The 12120-nt window shown below is 37.5% G+C and overlaps 1 protein-coding gene across 7 annotated transcripts in view; it reads left to right on the top strand.

The window, feature by feature from the left end:
• Nucleotides 1–12120, top strand: part of Med14 (mediator complex subunit 14) — an 87227-nt gene that overhangs the window by 5151 nt on the left and 69956 nt on the right. For all 7 annotated transcript variants that reach the window (XR_878029.3, XM_030251357.1, XM_017318510.2 and 4 more), the window contains exons 2-9: nucleotides 989–1015; nucleotides 3232–3337; nucleotides 8107–8280; nucleotides 8896–9025; nucleotides 9467–9595; nucleotides 9868–9975; nucleotides 10687–10819; nucleotides 11548–11698. Coding sequence is in view for 6 of the 7 variants with exons in the window: in XM_030251357.1 (XP_030107217.1) it covers nucleotides 989–1015; nucleotides 3232–3337; nucleotides 8107–8280; nucleotides 8896–9025; nucleotides 9467–9595; nucleotides 9868–9975; nucleotides 10687–10819; nucleotides 11548–11698 (958 nt within the window). In the remaining variant the exon portion in view is untranslated. The remainder of the gene's footprint in view (nucleotides 1–988; nucleotides 1016–3231; nucleotides 3338–8106; nucleotides 8281–8895; nucleotides 9026–9466; nucleotides 9596–9867; nucleotides 9976–10686; nucleotides 10820–11547; nucleotides 11699–12120) is intronic.

Raw genomic sequence — 12120 nt, 5'->3', positions numbered from 1 at the left:
TTCATTCTGCTCATACCTGTAGCTTCCATCTACCTCAATGTCTTCCCTGAGAATAAGACAACTCACTTTAGTAGTTTCCCCTCCCTCTATTCTTTCCTGTTTGGGTGGTTGTGTATGTGGGGGGAAGAACATTAAGCAGCTGGGTGCATTTTTCAGGATCTGATAATTGCTGGGCAGGTTTGACAGGTATTCAGGCAATTGAGTCTTGCACCATGAGCTAGAAGATACTGGAATGCTGGGGGGCGGGGGGGGTGTTCAGAAATCTGTTTCAGACCTTTCCAAGCATTAATGGAGTAGTATAATTTATGAAGGAGAAAGTTAACATAGGTTGCTAGCAATCAGTACTGAAGAACTAGCAAAAAGGAAATAAACACTATTGGAGCTACTTAAAAATAGTATAAACCCTTCATCTAACCACCATGCAAAGTTATAACTGCCATAAAACCTTGATTGTACCCTTAACTTCCAGATTCACCTACTATAACACAACAGAATGGGATTACTGCTAAGAGTCTAAAAGTGTTCACAAGTTCAGAGACACTGACAACTAAGCACTATTCCAGCAACTGTAGCCATTTTGGTCTTAAAAGATATTTTTCTGCCTCTGGTATTTACTTATTGGAGACAGGGTCTCTATGTCTTGGAACTCACTATGTAGATCAGGCTGGCTTTAAACTGACTCCTGAGCGCTGGGGTCGAAAGGTGTACACCACCTAAAACCCCAAGACTTGAGCTTTTAAACTGTTAAAGGGTCACACTGTATCTTCTGAAGCATTTTGAATGGCAAGAAATGTTACTTTTTCAGTTTTTACTTTGCAGCCATATTGTTGCTAATTTATCAGTGCAGAGAGTTAGCAGCCACTTGAGCCTGTGGTTACTGTTTGGTCAATTTTTCTGAAACATGAAGATGAAACAAAGGCCAAATAAAGGCCACCATTGCAGTTTGAGAAGGCATACATATATTTAATCCACTTTTTTTTTTCCTTAGATTGCCAAGGAAATCTGATGTGGAAAGGTGAGTATGAAAAAACTTAAATCTGTCTCCTTATTGATTTTTTTTTTTTTTTTACTCCGTGAGCATGAGTATGGTGCTATTTATTGATGATGAAGAACCTAGGTCCAAAGAAACTTAGGACTGTGTATTTTCTTGGGAGCATCAGGGAGTGCAGTTTTTGTGTTCTTGGTACTTGGATGTAGACCCTTTCTTTTTTAAATCTTTATTGATGGCTGACCAAGGCAAGTCCTTGGGAGGAATAGGAAAATGTAACTGCATAGACACTAATAGAAGTTGAGTCGACTGGCTTTGGGCAGCTGGCTGTTAATTTACCAGTTGCTGTAATGATGCTGTTAGATCCTGTTATTGCTATTTTATAGTTGAAAATTTTTATTTCAATTTAAGCTTGGGCTTAAAATTTAACACTATTATGTTTCCATAAGCCAAAGAAAAAAGTTTTTTAAAAAGATTTATTTACTTAATATATTTATATGAGTACACTGTAGCTGTCTTCAGACACTCCAGAATAGGGCATCAGATCTTGTTAAGGATGGTTGTGAAGCCACCATGTGGTTGCTGAGATTTGAACTCGGGACCTTCAGAAGAGCAATCAGTGCTCTTAACCACTGATCCATCTCTCCAGCTTGGTTTTGGTTTTTTTAAACTAAGTCCCTGGGGAGGTTTGTAGTATTCATTAGTAGTTACCTCTTCATTACCAACACCAAATGCCTTATTTGTAGACTTACACGGGAATCAAAAAGATAGAGCTGGAAGACACAATTGAAACTTAACCTGGTTTGTGACTTGATTGGTTAGTTTTAAAACAAGGAAACAAGCTAGGTTTATTTTGCCTGTTGTGGAGTAGGAATGAACACTGGGCTTTTGAAGAACTGACTCATGTATACTATCAGTTGAGACACTGTGGTGTCAGAAAACTACATTAGAGTAGTTTACAGAGAAGGGCATATTTCTGATAGAGGAGCATATTTAGGGAAAAAAATCAGACAAATCTTGCTGCTTGTGGTAAGAGAGGGACAGCACTGGAATTCCAAGTCCTGAGGTCGGTGGTGTCCAGGTGGTTGTATATTTGTGTTTTGTGCCTTACATTCTTGAGCTACAACCCTAGCCCTGTCAGATCTTAATGTACTTTTAACACTTGTGCTCATTCTTGTTTTCTTTAATAATCCTTGACAGACACTGACCAAGAGCCATAAGTGTGCCTTGGCTTTTTTCTTTTTTGTTTCTAGTATTCATGGTGTTGACTGTTCTTAAGGAAGCTTTTTTTAGGTTGTGTGTGGTCTTTTCACACTCTCAATAGCAGCTTGACTTTGACATATTCAGTCAGTGATAGACTTCAGCAAAAACTTACGTGGGTGCGTTGCATCAGGGTGATGTTATTGGCAAGATGGAGAGATATTGGTTGGATGTGTAGGTCATTGAAAGGTCACATTAAATTAATAAATAGCTTCGATTTTACTTGGAGTTAGGTTAGTATTCTTCTGGGTCTTGTTATTAATTAGTCCTGGCATGTTGAAATTTTTTTCCAGTGTCTTAAACCATGAGAGGTATGATTGTCAGTTGTAGTGGTCCTGAAGAAAAGAGGGCTAGCTAATATGTAGAGGGTAGAGAATTTTTAATGATGCTCTTAAAGCTTTATGAGATGATAAATATTGGCAATTGCTGGGCAGAAAAAGTATAGAAATGAATACAATATAAAAATAGATATTGACAGACCTACCTTTTACCAATCTTTAATTTGGGTAAGGTAATATATTCAACTTTGTCATCAAAATCATCAGAGTTTTTGTTTGTTTGTTTGTTTGTTATGCTATTGTAAGTTGGGAAATAACTCTTGATTTTATAGAAAGGACATAGTTTCAAGCTTTGGTAAAGAGTATATTTTAACTCCTCTAACCAAAATGGTAACTTATTACCAGTAACTTCAGTTAGGAAGTTTATACTAACTTTCACTACTACATATCCATACGTTTAGTATATTTTAGGAATCATTTAGTATAATAGTTTCAAGTTTTAATTCATTGTGGAAAAATTCCTATTGGATTTATTGCTCTGTGGTAAAGGTATGAGAACACAAAAATGAGATGAAATTAATATTTGTGTAAAAATTTTAGGTTAATTTTGTTGTGCTTGTAAATGAATGCTTTTTTATTTAGATGAAACAAGTTATGAAAAATAATGTGCTGCTGGTTCAGATGAAGAATTGTTTTATTTTATAGGAAAATAGAAATTGTACAGTTTGCTAGCCGGACACGTCAACTCTTCGTTCGATTATTAGCTTTAGTAAAATGGGCCAATGACGCTGGCAAAGTAGAAAAGTGTGCGGTAAGTTAAACTTTGGTTTTTACGTTGTATAGAAGAACTTTGAGAGCTGCACATTCGTACATGTGCCTGTGATCTTAGCACTCAGGAGTCTGGGTAATGATGATCATGAGCTCTAGGTTAGAGACTACATGGCAAGATGCTGTCTCAAAACAAATGCCTTTAAATGTTACATGCATAACTTAGAAATTTAACTTTAACATTTGTTGATTTCAAAGTTATTACTGATGTCAGTAATCATGTTCCTTTATGATAATACATAATGCGTCTATCTGTGGAAGGCTAGTATTTGTATATGGACACTTGACCAAAAGGAAGAGGAGGGGATATGTGGAAGATTTACATGGGGAGATGGAAGATTTACATGGGGAGACTTTAGATAGAGCACTGGAGAAACTAAAAGGGGAGAAATGGTTGGCTTCAAAACTTTATAATTCTTCAGAGCAGTGGTTCTCAACGTGTGTGTCAAGACTCCTTTGGCAAACTTTCATCTCCAAATATATTTACATTACAATTCATAACAGTAGCCAGATTAAAGTCATGAAATAGCAACAAAACAATTTTATGGTTAGGGTCAGCACAACATGCGGAATGGTATTAAAGGTCACAGCATTAGGAAGGTTGAGAAGTACTGCTTTGGAGTTAGGAAGATTCTCTTCAAGTTTACTTATTGATTTTTTGATGTCCTTATGAGAATGACAGAGTCTGTATTTTCTGTTTTACGGATGAGATGATTAAATTTCTAGAAAATATGTGGTTTCTTCAAGGTCACAGAACTGATGACAGCAGGTATCAGTCAGTTCAGTTGCTTGTTCATTTACTCGTGCTCAAAGACTCCTGAGCATAAGGGATGGTAGGGAGACTTGAGTAAAGCCTCCTATACTGCCTGCTTTCAGGGACACTTAAGAGTCTTTGGACTGGTGAATTTTGTGTGTTTTTTTTTTTTTTTTGAGATAGGGTTTCTCTGTGTAGCCCTAGCTGTCCTGGAACTCACTGTGTAGACCAGGCTGGCATAGAACTCAGAAACCTACCTGCCTCTGCCTCCTGAGTTTTAACGTAAGAATGTTAAGAGAACAGCCTAGAGGGGCCTTGGGTGAGTTCACTGTGAGAACTTAGGGAGTATGATTTGGTTTTCAGAGATGAGGAACACTGGCTCTTGTTTTACTTCAATCGCTCCTAAAGAGTTATACTGGAAAGGGCAATTAAATAGTGAATAAAGTCCTGAAATGAAGACAGCGTGCCCCCACTTTCATTGAGGTGCCCTTTTTAGGCTCAGCTCTACAAGACCAACTATATGTCTACCTGCTGTCAATTAAATTTGTGAATGGAAAGGAAGTGCAGAGATATAACTTACCAGTGATTCTCACATTCCTTTTTTGGATTTTTTTTTTTGGTTTTTAGAGACAGGGTTTCTCTGTGTAGCACTGGCTATCTTAGCTCACTTTGTAGACCAGGCTGGCCTTGAACTCAGAAATCCACCTGCCTCTGCCTCCCGAGTGCTGGGATTAAAGGCATGCACCACCACGCCTGGCTCCTTTTTTGTTTTTTATTCTATCCTGTATTGACATTTTTTTTTTTTTGGTGTATTGACATTTTTAAAAGGTTCCTAGTGTTCATAGATTAAAGCAGATTAACAAATTAGATCTGGCTAGGTTAAGTTTGAGAGCTTCAAAAGTTCTCTGTAGCCTGGCAGTGGTGGCGCACACGCGCCTTTAATCCCAGCACTCGGGAGGCAGAGGCAGGCAGATTTCTGAGTTTGAGAACAACCTGGTCTACATAGTGAGTTCCAGGACAGCCAGGGCTACACAGAGAAACCCTGTCTTGAAAAGCCAAAAAAAAAAAAAAAAAAAAAAAAAAAAAAAAAAAAAAAGCTCTGTAGTTTATCAAGCTTCTTCCATAAAAATCAGCAGGGTAATGATGGTGCACCCCTTTAATCCCAGCACTTGAGAAACAGGCAAGTGCATCTCCATGAGTTCGAGGACAGCCAGGGCTACACAGAGAAACCCCGTCTTGAAAAACCAAAGAAGAGAAAAAAATGAACAGCTACCTGCCATGATGGTACTGTAGTATATTTATTTTAGCACTCTGATAAATTAAAAATGGAGAATTTTCTGTTTGTAAGCTGGCGAGGGTTCTTATTCCACAAAAGCCCTATTTTACAAAGCAATCTACAGCATAGCTATATTTCTGGCCTGATTTCTCTGACATTTTCACCTTGGTTTTAGCCTGTTTTAGTCTTTGCTTAACCTGTTTCACTAGATTGCCAAAACTTTAGGGAAAGTTGCCAAACCAAAAGAAGGAAAAAGATCATAAAATTGGACTTTGGAAAGTTCTAGAATATAAGTTTGCATTTTGAAGCATATCCTGTTAGTTTCTATTGTCAGTTTGACACAAACTATAGTAACCTGGGAAGAGAAAACTCCCCCAGTTGATAGTTGATTAAGATAGATAGGCTTCTGGTCATATTTGGAGCATTTTCTTGATTGCTAAGTAGTATGGGAAGCCCAGCCCACTGAGCGTGATCTTCCCTGCGTAGTATAAGAAAAGTCTTGCTATGCTATGTAAGAAAATTAGCTGAATATAAGCTAGTGAGTGAGTCAGCAAGCAACATGTCTTTGTGTCTTCTGCTTGAGTTCTTGTCCTGCCCTCCTTTAATGGTGTATTAAGATAGAAGTGTGAGCTGTACAAATCCTTTCCTGTATGCTTTTGATCAGAGTGTTTTGTCATAGATGCAGAAAGCAAACTAGAACACAGGGGGAAATGATTTTTTTATTGACATTAGTATGTAGTTCTAGTTCTGGCAGCTTAGACCATGAGAGCTGTAGACCAGTTTTGTCAGACATGTTTATCTGTCTCTGAGTAAGCTAATATACCCTTCTCTGTAATATTGATCAAAAGCATATTTGACTTAGGTTGGCCTTAAACTATCAGTCCTCTTGTCTTCTTGAGTGCTGGGATTACAGATATGTATGTACCACCAGCACACTCAGTTTTTGAGGTAGAGTGTTTTGTATGTTACATCTCCCTTTAGCTGGGAGGGTGGGCTGGAGAGATGGCTCAGGGGTTAAGAGCATTAACTGCTCTTCTGCAGGACCCAGTTTGACTCCCATCACACTCAAGGCAGCTCATAGCCATCTGTAACTTCAATTTCAGGGAATCCAATGCACTCTGCTGTTTTTGTTTTTTTTTAACCTCTTTGTGTACCAGATATACACATGGTACATAGACATACTTGAAGATGCAGACAAAACACCTATGCACAAATAAATTAAGAATTCAAAAATTTTCCTCAAGGGAGAAAAGTTTCCATTGTCTATAAATGTGATTGGGAAGTTAAAATTTGCAAACTTTTGTACAGTAAGCAATATTCAATGTACTGTGGTTAGTGTATTTTGAGTCTGTCTCATTACACAGATGGAGTAGTGTAGGCCGGATAAACTGATCTCTCAGTTTATCTCTCATCTTCCCAGAGGGAGGTCTCTGGTTTTCTTTTCCCTTAACTTGGTCTCAAGAACATTTTCTGTTGATTCTTAAAAGGCTTAAATCGCTGGGCGGTGGTGATGCACGCCTTTAATCCCAGCTTTTGGGAGGCAGAGGCAGATTTCTGAGTTCAAGGCCAACGTGGTCTACAGAGTGAGTTCCAGGACAGCCAGGGCTACACAGAAAAACCCTGTCTCGAAAAAAAACAAAAGCAAAACCAAAAAAACCCAACCAACCAAACCAAAAAAAAGCCTTAAATCAGAGTTAAAACCAGTTCAGCAATTGAGACTATTTTAGTAGTATCATGGCTATGAATAAGAAGTTAGAGTTGGTGACATTGATAGAACATTGCATCAGTTATAAAAGGTAACATTTCAAGATATACACTGGGTCTAAAACTATGAGAAGAAAACCCATTTTCTGGTTCTAGCTTCTCTAATTATTAAGCTATATTTCTTTGGAAAAAGGTCTTTACCTGTGAATCAGTTTTCTCATCTCTAAGGTGATAGTAACTATCTGGTTTTGTTTTCTAGAGTTGTAGAAATGAGACAATAAAACAGCTGTGGAAAAAAGATCATGGTCTATGTATGGTGCCTTCTTACATTAGCTCTGGGGGACTGGTTTTAAGTTGTTCACCAGAAACCTTTTTGAAGGACATGAAAGAAAGGAATGTTAGATATTGATGTAAAACAGAACTAAAGGTTTGAAGGAGATGGTTTTCAGCCCTGTGATGACTTTAACTGACTAGAAAACTAATAGAATGTCTGTATTGGGCAGATAGTTGGCTTGGATCTCATATTGGGCAATATGTACCGTTTCCTGTGTTCTAGGCATGGTTCTGAAGGCTAGTTATGTAATACCCTCAGAACAACTTTATTCATTAGGTTGAGAATCATCTCCATTTTACTGTTGAAAACCTGAGACACCCATGGGCAGTGGTGGCACATGCCTTTAATCTCAGCATTTGGGAGGTAGAGGTCAAGGCAGGCAGAGTTTGAGGTCAACCTGCTCTACAGAGTTCCAGGACAGCCAGGGCTGTCTCAGGATGAAAACCTTAGGCATAGAACTTGTTTGCCCAAGTAGACATGGCTAGTAAATTATAAAGTTAAAAAGATCGAGGCAGTCTGGGAGTCCATGATTTTAACTATTTCATTGCTATCCAACACTAGAAGTCTGTTAGGATAATTTTTACTCTTGATATTTCATCCGATAAATAAGAAGCCACATATATTAATTTCTTTTTAAGTTTGCTTTGGAGTGAGTAAATGATGTATTTACCCTTTGTTTTAAAGATGATCTCAAGCTTTTTAGATCAGCAAGCTATCTTATTTGTGGATACCGCTGACCGCTTGGCCTCCTTAGCTAGAGATGCCCTGGTCCATGCACGCCTGCCTAGTTTTGCTATTCCATATGCCATTGATGTACTGACTACTGGCTCTTATCCACGGCTTCCAACCTGCATCAGGGTAAGTGTTTTGCCCCTTTACTCAGAAAAGGCTTTGGGTTTGGATAGCACAGTATAGAAGAAACTGTTTTGGGTTATTTTTCCCTTAAAAAAAAAATAAAAAAGGTAATTCAATTTTTTTCCTCTTTAAGTAAAAGTGTGATAGTTTGAAATAAATTGGGGCCAATTGAACCAGGGAATCTGTTTTTTCCTCCTTTTTTCTTTTTTCTCCATTTCCTTCCCTTTCCCCATCCTTGTTGGGAGTGAGTAGATGTACAAATATAATTTAGTGTGTATTTCAGATGTGAACATGACTCCATAGCAGTGGTATTTTGGAAGTGCTTAAAAATGAGTTGTTGCTATTGTATTCTGTACATTTAGGAAATAGAGGAAGTCATCTAGTGACATTTACTTGGTGTCATAAATGGAGCACCATGCAGAACATAGCCGGCTTTAGCAAGGTGGCTGAGAATTATTTACAGTCAAATGTATAGTCACTAGTTTTGGATGCAGAGAACAGAAATGAGTGTTGTGGTTGTCTTGAGTACAGTAAGAAGTACTCACGTGTACAGTTGGGTGCAGGTAAACATTTACATCTTTTGTATATTATTTAAAAATATTTTTCATTTTTTTGTAGGACAAAATTATTCCTCCAGACCCAATTACCAAAATTGAGAAACAAGCCACACTTCATCAGCTTAATCAGATTCTTAGACATAGGCTTGTAACGACAGATCTTCCTCCACAGCTAGCAAATCTTACAGTGGGTATGTACCTGAGATTGTTTTTGTAAGACTACTTTTTTAAGTGACCTTTTGGGTTTTGTTCAAAGAACAAGTAAATGAAGTTTTGATTTTGTGGTGGTTGAACCTATGTTTTGCCATCCATAATTGTTCTCTCTTTGGTACCTAAAAGTAATGTGGTGATCTTTGCACTGAGGGGAATGAGTGGGATTACCTGAGACTGGAAGAGAAAAGAGGTTCCAAAGTTGAGCCTGGAGGACATGCTTTGGTGTTTATTCATAATGTAACAAGAGGTGCCTTTGGTTTCTTAATGACCTGGACATTGGTACTCTCTCTGTTTGAATCACTGACTTGTTTCAACACCAGGATGAAAGTCTGTTTAAAATGTCTTATAAGTGAGACTGAAACTTGGAGGTTAGCCAGAAGCTTATTGTTTGAAAGCAGTACATTTTCCTCTTCTAAAAGCAAATGGCCGTGTGAAGTTTCGAGTTGAAGGAGAATTTGAAGCAACCTTGACAGTGATGGGTGATGACCCAGAAGTCCCGTGGCGTCTTCTCAAGCTAGAAATTCTAGTTGAGGATAAGGAAACAGGAGGTAAGTCATCATAGTAATGGTTTTTGGCATTCTTCTATTTGTGAAGTATTTCTGTGGGAAAATTTGTGTAGCAATTCTATAATTTGAAGCAAAATTTTGATAAGCATAACTACCTACTGATGGAAGAATTTTCAGTGTGTAAGCTATAGTTTTCTCAAAATCTTAACTCTTTTTTTTAATTTAAATTTATTTTTAGTGTACACTTTCTCAGTTAATGCTATATAATGCTGACTTTTCTAATTAACTCCTTTCTTTTCTTCTGCCAATGGAAGATGGGCGAGCTTTGGTTCATAGCATGCAAATCGATTTTATCCATCAGCTGGTCCAGTCTAGGCTCTTTGCTGATGAGAAACCTCTTCAGGACATGTACAACTGCCTACGTATCCTTCTGATATTTGAGACCTACTGCTTTTGTGTCTCCCTCTTCTACATTTTCTGTTTATCCTTTGTGTAGTAGTTTGGTCTCTCCTTCCCACATCCTACCTTTTTTGGGTATAAATAGACATTGAGAGAACATGAATAGACATTGTGTGAACATTAATGGTATATCTATAAGATTTCAAATTTTACCACTGCTTTGCAGACAACTCCTAAAAGTGATTGCTTCGGCAAGGTGTGGTACATAATCCCAGCACCTGAGAGGAGAGGCAGCAGGATGTTGACTTCGAGGCCATCCTGTGCAACATAGCTACTTCAAAGTCAGTCTGTTGTACATAATGAGAAGCTGTCTCAAAAAAGGTACCATTTTGATCTGGAAATATGTTATTTGTTCAATTTGTATTTTCCAAACAATGATCAATTAAGGGGCAAACCTAGACATTAGTTTTGGTTATTTAGGCCAAAATTATCAGCCCTTTTTCTAAAATTATTCCACACATTCTACTACTACTACTTGTGATGAGTCATTTGAGAAGATAATTCAGAAAACCACAAATTCTGTCATATTTAGGATGAGTCATTAGACAAAGATGATTCTAGAAAATTTCTCCATAGCCAGCTTTTTCGAGATAGATTCCTTGTTAGATGCTGTTTACCTGTGCTTAGTAGCTGCGTGAGTAACATACTGTATTTTGCTTAACAAGATAAATCAGATTGTTTCTGCTTATCGCTTCAACTAGAAGTATTACATTCCCAGACACTAATGTTAATCCGAGAGAGGTGGGGAGACCTTGTACAGGTGGAAAGATACCATGCTGGAAAGAGCCTCTCCCTCTCAGTTTGGAAGTAAGTAAAATTGGTTCTGGTAGGTCATTGTGATAAGTGAAGCCTGTCTTTTTGGTTTCTTTCCCTTGTACAACTGACTTATTACATATGAATAGCTATGTGCCCATAGTAATGTGCTCACTATCATGTAGACCACCTGAGACATCCATTACTTTACTGTGGGCTCATGCTGGATTGTTCAAAAAGCTATGAGCTTTGGGTGATGCTGGCGATCAATCTAGGGCCTTATGCATGCAAGGTCAGCCCTCTGCCAGTGGAGCTAGATCCCTAGTCCCCAAAGGTTAGAGTGTTGAGTATCACTTTGTAAAACATACTTGCTTATTTATCACAGTTTCCCCTTTTAAATTGTATCTTTGAAAACTTATTTGGAGAAAATTGCTATGAGCCTATTTATCGTCTTTATTTCCTGTTTGAAATTGACTACGTTCTGATTTTCTGTGGATAAATCAGAGACAAATATTTATTAGACGGTTTCTGTTTACAGGTTTTTTTTTCTTTTTTGTGAGTGCATGTATCTTATTTTTAAATTCAGTATCTATTTCTAAAATGCAGTAGAACAAATGCTGAATTGGATTATGAAATGTCTTCTCAGTATTAATGTATTCCCTGCACAAACACTGAGGGCCTGCTATGTTCAAGGTTCTGACTCAGCATAATGCATGTTTCTATTTGACTGTAAACGATGAAAAGCTGTGTTTATATGTTATTCTCCCCCTGCCCCCTTTCAGTCAACAGGTTCTAGGGAGAAAAACAGGCACAGCATCTGTTCACAAAGTTACAATTAAAATCGATGAGAATGATGTCTCCAAGCCTTTACAGATTTTTCATGATCCTCCTTTGCCAGCTTCTGATTCTAAATTAGTAGAAAGAGCCATGAAGGTAAAGGGTTCTCAGTGTATTTTAATATTGATTTGATTAAATAAATATAATTTAGCACATATAAAACATTTAGCAAAAATTCTTCAAGATACGTAATTTTTAAAACCCTGTGTGAAACTTGTTTTATACTTCTGTATTTGTTTTTGGTCTTTTAAACATCTAATAGAATATAACATAACTTTTCATATCTTTCAGTTTCAGTTCATAGGAGAATGCTACTGGTTGCATCTGAGCGTATTCTTTGATGCTGAACTATGCCCCTAGCCTAGTTTAAGTTTTATAGTTTAAATCAGACTATTTTGTTTTTAAGGTCTGGCACCTGAGAACTGTGATTACTGATATGTATATAAACTCTAGATTTACATTTATCAAAGTGTAGCCTTGGCTCTCTTGGAACTTGCTATGTAGACCAGGATGGCCTC

The sequence above is a fragment of the Mus musculus genome, chromosome X (assembly GCF_000001635.26).
Source record: "Mus musculus strain C57BL/6J chromosome X, GRCm38.p6 C57BL/6J".
Lineage (NCBI taxonomy): Eukaryota > Metazoa > Chordata > Mammalia > Rodentia > Muridae > Mus > Mus musculus.
This window is presented reverse-complemented; position numbering and strand designations above follow the sequence as displayed.